This window comes from Belonocnema kinseyi, chromosome 5, assembly GCF_010883055.1.
Source record: "Belonocnema kinseyi isolate 2016_QV_RU_SX_M_011 chromosome 5, B_treatae_v1, whole genome shotgun sequence".
NCBI classification, from domain to species: Eukaryota; Metazoa; Arthropoda; class Insecta; order Hymenoptera; family Cynipidae; genus Belonocnema; species Belonocnema kinseyi.
In genome coordinates, this window is record NC_046661.1 from 97,454,928 (window position 1) to 97,465,571 (window position 10,644).

Here is a 10,644-nt window from a genome sequence, read left to right on the forward strand (position 1 = left end):
ATCCCGCATAATTTCCCTCTTTTTTTTTTAATTCTATTTTTACGTAACGGGAGATTGCTTCCGATTTCTGATTAAATGAGCGTGCGAGTGTCGCGTGAGTGTGTTGGCTCCACTTAGCGACTTTGCGTAATTTTATTTTATTTTGCCAGTAGTTTGCCTTGAAGCTTGAGAGTCATGACGGTCATGACTCGAGATTATCTTTGACCAAAACTTGAAAGAGTCAGTATCTGCTTTCCCGGCATGGTAAAAAGAACCTTGTTTATATAGTTCTTGATAGCTATATTTTTTAATTTTCAAGACTAAAAGAAATTGTTGGTCAAAGTTTATAATTTGAAATAAAAGGGAAGGCGAAATTCTCAGGAAGGTTGAAAATGAGATGGATATTTCAAACTTTTGTCTCGGCTGCGATTTTTTGGCAAATCTGGAGTCAAGATATTGTATTTCCGACTGATGAAGAAACGCCGCACGTAAGCGGAAATATTGGAAATCCTGGTGTCGAAAGAGTAAGATTTTATCATTTTAGTTGTGCAATTCTACGATCTTATGATTTTCCTATAATTAATGTTTATATTTATTTGGGAAAATATATTATTATATATATATTTTTCCAGTATCGGTGAAAAAATGTGATTTTTTTTCTAATAATCGTTAAAATGATAATAAAATTCGGTGTCTAATGAGCTAAAGTTGAAGGAAAAATGTCAATTTAATAAACAAATATTGTGAAAAAAATCAAATTTCTATGTTTTCGAAGAATCGGAAGAACTTGGGAAATGATTAACATTTTTAGAAGTTCTTAGGCTCTTTTTAAAGATAAGCCTCTATGGCGTTTTTTAAGTTATTAAGATATTTTTAAAATTTTTTTCTCGAGCCTGTATCCTAGGGTTGAACTTGGTTGCAATTTTGCAACTACGATGAAGACGTACCTTGAATATGAGTTCAAGAATTTGAAAAAATGGTAATTATTTCTAGCATTATTTAAAATTTTCATAATTTTTATTCGTTAAAAAAATATAAGACAAAATATTGTATCATTAGGAAGTATAGTTAATATTTTTTGATTGTTAAGCAATGCAAGTTATTATTTTTTAATCTTTCAAAACATATAAAAGTCAATATTTTAATATTTTCAATAATATTCAATATTTTTAAAATTCTTGAAAAATACAAGTCAATATTTGGAATGTTTAAAACGTAGAAGTTAATTTTTTTATTGATAAATGACTGCACGATCCTATTTTTTAATATTTTAAAACTTATAAGTAAATATATTTTTTATTGATAGAAATATTAAGTTAATTTTCTTTGTTCTCTAAAAAGTGCAAGTTAATATTTGCTTCATAGTTAAAAAAATTAAAGCTCAATATTTCTCATTTTTTAAAAGTACAAGTTAGTTTTTTTATGACACTAAAGCTACAAGTTAATATATTTTTCGATAATTAAAAAAAAAAATACATGTCAATATATTTTTTATCTTTAGAAAGTTAGAGTAGATTTTTTATATACTTATAATAAGTAAAAGGTAATCCCGAAGGTAAAATCCCGAAAAAGAAAATGATCGAAAAAAGAAAATTCCCGAAATGATAAAATTGGCGAAATATGAAAATTCCGAATTGAAAAATTCCTGAATAGTTTATATTATTACCAAATTTTAAAATTAACTAAATTTTTTAATATTACCGAAATTTGTATTTTCCGACAGAAAATAGCCGAATTATAAAATGTTGTACACTGAAAAATTCTTAAAATTAGAAAATTCCTCAATTTAAATGATCAAAAAATTATTTTTGAACAAATATAATTTATTTATTAAGAATACAATAATTAAATATTCAAAGAATAATTGAAAAAAATGAAACATTGAACAACAATTTCTGTCATCAAAATATTCCATTTATGTATTTTTAGTAAATATATAATATTTATTTAAATACAATTTTTTTAATTTTTTAAATTCAAGAATTTAATAAAAGCGCAAATTTTATTAATCAACAATTTTATAAATTCGAGATTTTTATATTTCGTCACTTTTATAGTTTCGCCAATTTTTTATTTGCACTATTTACTTCTTCAAGAATTTTACAGTGCAGGAAATTTTAATTTGCGGCATTTTTTGGTCGTCCCAAATATTATGTATTTAATCAAAATACAATTAGGCATCGTACATAAATCGGGTGACGTTACGTTTTTAGTACGTTTTCAGATGTTGATAGAAAATTAATTTTTTGTAGATTAAAATTTTTTAATTTTGGTAGGAAATTAATGTTTTTTTTTTTAATTAATGTTTTTAGTTGAAAATTCTACTTTTTGGTTAGAAACTCTTAAATTTGACTAAACATTCTTCTCGTTTCGTTGAAAATTCAACTTTTTTTCAGAATTTTTTTAATTTGTTGAAAATTCGTCTTCTTGGTAGTAAATTAATACTTTCGTTTAAAAATTCGCTTTTTTTAGTTGAAAATTCAACTTTTTGTTTGAGAATTCTAGTTAAAAACTCGTTTCTTCAGAATGGAATATGAATCTCTTTGTTTAAAAAAACATCTTTTTGGTTAAAAATTGAACAACTAGGTTTTAAAGTTGAACTACTTAAAAAAAATTATTTCTTTTAAGAATTCCACTTTTTGATTGAGAATTCTTGAATTTTATCGAAAATTCGATTTTTTTGGCAGTAAATTAATTTTTTTGTTCAAAAATTCGTCTTTTTAGTTGAAAATTCCAATTTTTGATTGAGGTTCTTGAAATTGATTAAAAGTTCGTCTTTTTTAAAGTAAGTTAATCTTTTTGATTCAATTTTTCTTTTTTAGGTTAAAATTCAACTTTTTGGTTCAGAATTCTTGAATTTGGTTAAAAATTCGTTTTTTTGCTAGTAAATAAATTTATTTGTTCAAAAATAGTGTTTTTTCATTTGAAAATTCAACTTTTTCTTTTTTAGATAAAAATTCAACTTTTTGGTTCAGAATTCTTGAATTTGGTTAAAATTGTTGTTGTTAGTAAATTAAATTGGTTCTTTTTATCAGTAAATTAATCTATTTGTTCAAAAATGATTTTTTTCTTTGAAAATTCAACTTTTTATTAGCGAATTCCTAAACTTCTTTGAAAACTCTTCTTTTTTTATCTTAAGTTAATCTTTTCGTTTAAAAAATCATCTTTTTTAGTTGAAAATTCAACTTTTTGGTTAAGAATTCTTGAATTTTGTTAAAAATTGTTTTTTTTTTGTTAGAAAATTAATCTATTTGTTCAAAAAATTTTTGTTTTATTTGAAAATTCAATTTTTTAGCTGCGACTTCTTGAATTGTATTGAAGATTCTTCTTTTTCTATAGTAAATTAATCTTTTCGTTTAAAAAATCATCTTTTTATTTGAAAATTCAACTTTTGGGTTGCGAATTCTTAAATTTAATTGAAAATCCTTCTTTTTTGATAGTAAATTAAGCTTTTCGTTTAAAAAATCATCTTTTTTAGTTGAGAATTCAACTTTCTGATTAAGAATGCTTGAATTTTTGTTAAAAATTTGTTTTTTTGTTAGAAAATTAATCTATTTGTTCAAAAATAATTTGTTTTATTTGAAAATTCAACTTTTTGGCTACGAATTCTTGAATTTTATTGAAAATTCTTCTTTCTTTATAGTAAATTAATCTTTTCGTTTAAAAAAATCATCTTTTTTATTTGAAAATTCAACTTTTGGGTTTCGAATTCTTAAGTTTGATTGAAAATCCTTCTTTTTTGATAGTAAATTAAGCTTTTAGTTTCAAAAATCATCTTTTTTATTTGAAAATTCAACTTTTTGTTTAATAATTCTTGAATTTGGTTAAAAATTGCTTTTTTTTGTTAGTAAGCTAATCTGTTTGTTCAAAAACAATTTTAATAATTTGAAAATTCAACTGTTTGGTCACGAATTCTTGAATTTTATTGAAAATTCTTCTTTTTTTATAGTAAATTAATCTTTTCGTTTAAAAAATTATCTTTTTTAATTGAAAATTCAACATTTTGGTTGCAAATTCTTAAATTTGATTGAAAATTCTTCTTTTTTGATAGTAAATTAATCTTTTCGTTTAAAAAATCATCATTTTTAGTTGAAAATTCAACTTTTTGGTCGCGAATTCTTGAATTTTATTGAAAATTCTTCTTTTTTATAATAAATTAATGCTTTCGTTTAAAAAATCATCTTTTTCGTTTGAAAATTCAACTTTTTGGTTAAGAATTCTTAAATTTGATTGAAAATTCTTCTTGTTTGATTGTAAATTAAGCTTTTCGTTTAAAAAATAATCTCTTTTAGTTGAAAATTCAACTTTCCGGTTAAGAATTCTTGAATTTTGTTAAAAAATCGTTCTTTTGTTAGAAAATTAATCTATTTATTCAAAAAATAATTTGTTTTATTTGAAAATTCAACTTTTTGGTTGCGAATTCTTAAATTTTATTGAGGATTCTTCTTTTTTTTATAGTAAATTAATCTTTTCGTTGATGATTCAACATTTTAGTTTAAAATTCCTGTCTTTGGTTGGAAACTGAACTGTTTTGTTAAAAATTCCTTTTTTTTTGTTTTTGAAAAATGACTGTGGTAATTGAAAACTTACACATTCTATCCTTGATCGAAAATAGTTATTTTTTAAGTCGTTGAAAATTAATCCAGTTTAGTTGAAAATTCAACTTTCGGTTTTAGAATTCTTTTATTTTGTTGTTGAATTCGCATTTAAAAAAAAATTAACTTTTTTAATCTTATTTTTTTGTTATAATTTTACTGTTTTGTATAAAAAATTCGTCATTTTTCTTCAAAGTTCAATGATTCAATTAGTTCAAGAAATTCAATTAGACACATTTCAACAATTTCCCTGAAAATCAACGGGTGTCAACGAAGGCCGAGGGCAGGGGGGGGGGGGTCAAAATTTTCTCAAAATGAGTCAGGTAGTTTTAGGGATGATCCCTAATGAAATATTCTAATCCAACAAAAATTTGGTTTAATATTTAATTTTAAAAAATAATTATTTTAATATTTAATTATTGTTGTTCTTAATAAATAAATAATGCTTTTTAAACATAATTTTTTAAGTTATTCAAATTCTCGAATTTTCCAGTTTTGGGAATTTTATTTCCGGCTATTTTATTTGTCCGGAAATTATCAAATTCGGTAACACTATCAATTGTTTAGAAATTGTATTATTTCTAATATTTTCTTTTTCTGGAATTGTCGATTTTTTTTTAGTTAACGGAACGAATTCCAGTAGAAAGTCCAGGACAGTGTCCAGAAAATATGCTGCTTTACCATGGAAGTGGAAACACCAGCAACTGGATATGTGACTGCAAGGCAAAATTTGTCTACTTTCCTGAAAATAATACTTGCTACGAGGCCTATAAACGAGGACCTTGTTTGCCGGGTCATATTGTAATTCTTCCACCTGGAGAAGTGATTCCAAAGTGTACCGAAAATCCATGTCTTGAAGAGAACCATGTACTTTTTAAGGGAAGTTGTGTTAAACTCAACGCCATTGGAGGAAAATGTGGACCGAAAGAAATTCTTGCAGTCAACGAAACTACCTTTCAAGTCGAGTGCTCTTCAACAGACGTTGATCCTTTTCTCATTATCAATGCACCCCAGAAACCTTGTCCCGCAGGAAGCCGTCGAAATTCTCTTGGAGTTTGCAAGTGTACACTTTAACATTTTAGAACTTAAATCGAACCATACGTGAATCAATACCTTTTTTTTTAATTAAAGGAAAAAGACTCATACATTATGATTAAAATCTAGATCGGATTTTAAAAAATAAGATACTTTAAGGAAAGATTATAAAGGGCAGCGATTGTTTTAAGAATTTAATTATAATATTGTCCTTTATTAAGTCGTTGATTTAAGAAAAATATTTTTTAAAATGAGAGGCTCTGCATAAATTAGGTGAAATATTTTTTCGGGGACTGTAAAAAAAGCGGCTAAACTCGGGGAGGGGCGGTGGTTTTTTGCAGTTTTCCTCTTCCTTGGTCAAACTTTCAGGCAAATGCGAGTACTTCTAATCCTGCCTAACAAGAAAATAATAATAATTATTGTATTGAGAAAAATGTTACGAAGATTTTTTAAACTTGGAAATCAAAAATACATGAATATAACTTCATCGCGGTTTAAAATGTCGTTTTATTAAAAGTTCGTCCTGTTGGCTTGAAAATTCCGCAATATGAAATGAATTTTTTTTCTATTTTGACTAAGAAATTTTTTTTGATTCAAAACTCAACTATTTTGTTGCTTTTTTTTGTAAAGAAAATTAATCTCTTTATGTAGAAATTTCATATTTTTAAAAATGAAACTGCCTGGTTAAGATTTAATCTTTTTCGAATAAAAATGGCCTTTTTCCTTGAAAATTTACATTTCTTTGGCTCAGAGTTGAGCAATCAAGTGTTAAAAAATAAGCCATTTTTGAAAGATTATACTTATTTGTTAAATTTCTTTTTTGTTGAAGAATTGACATTTTATTTGAAAAAATTATTTCTTTGGTTAAAAATTAATCTTGTAATTGTGTTAATTGTTAAAAATTTGGCTTTTTCGGTAGAAAACAAATTTAATTTATTTCAGTGGAAGATTCAAATATTTGGGTGAAAATTAATCTTTTTTGGTTAAATTAAACTGTTTCAGATTAAAAGTAAATTGTGTTGTTGAAATATCCACTATTACATTTTTTGTTTAAACTCATTCTTTTTCAGTTTAAAACACAAATAATTTGTTCTTTTTTTTGTCAATAAAATTAATCTCTTTTTGTAGAAATTTCATATTTTTAAAAATGAAACTGACTGGTTAAAATTTAATCTTTTTCGAATAAAAACGGACTTTTTACTTGAAAATTTATTTTTCGCATTTTTGTCTCGAAAATTAAAGAATTGGTGAAAAAATCAGCCATTTTTTTCTAAATTGTACTTATTTGTTAAATTTCTTTTTTTGTTGAAGAATTGACATTTTATTTCAAAAAATTATTTCTTTAGTTAAAAATTGATCTCGTAAACTGAAAATTTAATTATTCTATTGTTGGTTAAAAATTTATGGTTAATTGTTGAAAATTTCGCTTTTTTGGTAGAAAACAAATTTAATTTATTTCATTGGAAGATTCAAATATTCGGTTGAAAATTATCATCTTTTTTGGTTAAATTAAACAGTTTCAGATTAAAAGTAAGTTGTGTTGTTGAAATATCCACTATTACATTCTTCGTTTAAACTCATTCTTTTTCAGTTTAAAACACAAATAATTTGTTCTTTTTTTGTCAATAAAATTAATCTCTTTTTGTAGAAATTTCATGTTTTTTAAAATGAAACTGCCTGGTTAAAAATTAATCTTTTTCGAATAAAAGTTGACATTTTTCTTGAAAATTTTTATTTCTTGGGTTAAGAGTTATAATTCTTATTTTTCTTTCGAAAGTTAAAGACTTGGTTACAAAATTAGCAATTTGATCGAAAGTTGTACTAATTTGTTAAAAATTACTTTTTAGTTGAAGAATCGACATTTTCTTTCAAAAGATTATTTCTTTGGGTAAAAATTGATTTTGTCAACTAAAAATGTAAGCATTTCATTTTTAGGAAAAAAATGTATATTGTTTAGTCAAAAATGCATATTTTTTCATGAATTAATTAATCCTCTTGGTTAAAAATTTAACTATTTGGTTAAAAATTTATGTTATTTCTTGAAAATTTGGCTTTTTTGGTAGAAAATAAATGTTTTCATTTAAAATGCAACTTTGTAGTTAAACATTTATCTATTGCAGTTGAAGATTAAAATATTTTGATAAAAATTCATATTTTTGGTTAAATTCAACTGTTTTAGAATTAAAACAAATTTTGTTGCTGAAATATCAATTATTAAATTTTTTGTTGAAAATAATGATTTATTGGTTAAAAAAAATTCGAAATTTTAGTTACAAATTCTTTTTTTTTGGTTGGCAATTAATTTTTTCATTTTCAAATTTAACTATTTTATATTTAATTGAGAAATTTCCTTTTTTAGTTGAAAATTTAACTGTTTTATTAAAAATTCATTTATTTTGATAAAACTTTATTTTTTTTGTAGAAAATTAATTTTTTTTGTTTAAAATCCATCTGTTTGGTTTAAAAATGATCTGTTTTAGTTCAGGATTTAAGTATTTTTTGAAAATTCATCTTTTTGGATTAAAAATTCAACGCCTCGGTTGAACTACTCTATTAAACATTAATTTTTGTTGTTGAAAATTCAGAATTGTATTTGAAACTTTATCTCTTTGGGTAAAAGTTGATGCATTTTGTTGAAGAATTGTATTTTTTGGTGACAAATTTATCTTCTTGGTTGAAAATTCCACTATTTGGTTGAAAATTAGAAACATCTTCGATGCATTTTTCTTCTTTATCGACTAAAAAATCTTTTTCGATTAAAAGTTGAAAATTCGTTGTTTTTTTTGGTTGAGAAATTCGTCTCTTTTGGTAGAAATGTCATATTTATACTACAAAAATTCAAATGCTTGTTTGAAAATAAATCTTTTTTGATTAAAAATTCAACGATTACTTAAAAAATTTTGTTCTTAATTCAATTTTTGCTTTAATATTTATGGATCCTGAGAAAGGGGGTGGGTACGTGGTTCAAAATTTGGTAAAAAAAACTTTTTGTTTTTTATGCAAAGCCCCTAAGGAGATTTTTTTAAAGAACTAGGTGGAAGGATTATATTTATATATTTATTAATATTTTAAGGATTCTTATAGAATTCCTGCAAAACTCAGGGATTTGTTTATTGATAAAATTTTGTTTTATATTGTCAACTTTGTATTATTTTTCAATCTTTATCGAATGCATTTTAGAATTGAAGATGATCAGAAATTTTAGGGTTGATAAATAGATTCATATTCACCATTTTTTTAAAGTTTCGTAAAGGCACCCAAATTCAAAAAGTTTTTGAATTTGAAGCGTTTCCATTTTTTATGTCGCCAAATTCGAATTTTTGGTAATTTAAAAGAATTTTGTTTCAGAAGGTTTTACTTCGAAGCCATTCATAAAAAAATTGAATTTAGAACAGTTGAATCTTTAAATTTCAAAAAAGGAAATTTTCCAAATTTGGAATTGAGAATTGTAATTATCAAATTTTTATGAAAAAAAGGGTAAAAAATGTTAACTATTTGAATTAATTTTTTTAAAGATTTTTCTTTAATTCGACTTTATTCATACTTTCTTAAGAATTAGGCCAATTTTTAAATTAATAAAAAAATGTTTTTTATGTAAAAAATTGTTATGATTTAGGATAAGTAGGAAGTCTACAAATTTGAATGCTTTGATTTTGAAAGCTTTTATGTTTGTAACATGTCAATCTGAAAATATTTTTTCAAAGTCAGAAGTAAAGACAAATATTTTTAGTTTCAAAAATTTAAACTTTAAAAATCACGTTATCTTAAAACTTTTAAGATTTTAATAATTAATTACTATACTTGCTCTTTAATTTTAATTTTTTAGTATATTTTCACTTAAGTATGTTTTATAATTTATAGAATAAAACAAAAAATAAATGTTTTCTGTCTATTTTATGGAAATTTCTAATTCCTCTCTTGCATTCTATTTAACTGTCAATTTTTTATTTAGTTCTTTATTTTATAATAAATTAAACATCCGGTACAGTTATATCAGAGATAAGATAGCTGTAAATTTGGTCTTTAAAAAAAAGGTAATTTTTTCCATCTATTCTGGAATAACGAGTTTGCTCATCATAAAGTTGTGAATATAAAGATAGAAGATATAAGAGTTTTCATTTCCCGCAGTCTTTCGACGTTCATCCCACAAATCAAAAAATCACCCTAAAAATATATTTTCATTTAAATTCAAGAGAAACTTCTTTTATTGGAAGGAAAATGTAATTTTTATTTCAAATCATAGTCTCGCTTTTTTTATTTTGTGGAAAATTATAAGTCAAGATGTCCTTTTTCCGGTAAGTTTAGACTAACATTAACCATTTCTTTTTAAGTTTGTGAATTTTTTTTTTTTAATAATTAGATGCTATATGTTAACAATAATTGCACCTTACCTACATTTTACTGTTTTTTCAAATCTAAAATTTGGGAAATTTTCCCGAAAAATAAAAATACCGATTTGGAAAATTCCCAAATAATAAAATAGACGAATAAAAAAATTACCAAAAATAAAAATACAGAATTAAAAAATTGGCGACAAATAAAATTCACCAAAAAAATAAATGCCGAAAAATAAAAATACCGAATTGGAAAATTCCCGAATAATAAAACTTTCGAATAGTAAAATTTCGGAATTATAAAATTTCGGAATTATAAAATTCCCGAATTGCAAAATTCCAGAATAATAAAATTCTCGACAGTTTATAATATTACCGAATTGGAAGATTCCCGAATATTATAATTCCCGACAGTTTATAATATTACCGAATAATAAAATTCTCGACAGAAAATTGCCGATTTATAAAATATCCGAATTGGAAAATTCCCGAATTTTAACAATTATAATTTTTTATAAATATATTTTATTGATTACAAGTACAACAATATGACATTAGTTTCAAAAATTATTTTTAGCATTTAAAATTTCGAAGCTTATTTCTTGAATTTCAAATAGCAATAATTTAAAATAAAATATTTCTAGGTAACGCATGGTTTTTTAATGTTCACAGTATTTGAAAAAATACAAAAAGCGTTCGCA

General features: G+C 23.9%; 1 protein-coding gene across 1 annotated transcript; it reads left to right on the top strand.

The window, feature by feature from the left end:
- Positions 1 to 148: 148 nt before the first annotated feature.
- LOC117173525 lies at positions 149 to 6,188 on the top strand. Its single transcript, XM_033362164.1, has 2 exons — positions 149 to 503; positions 5,196 to 6,188. Exons 1-2 carry the CDS (start codon positions 372 to 374, stop codon positions 5,646 to 5,648), a joined length of 585 nt encoding a protein of 194 aa, XP_033218055.1. The 5' UTR covers positions 149 to 371; the 3' UTR covers positions 5,649 to 6,188.
- Positions 6,189 to 10,644: the final 4,456 nt, after the last annotated feature.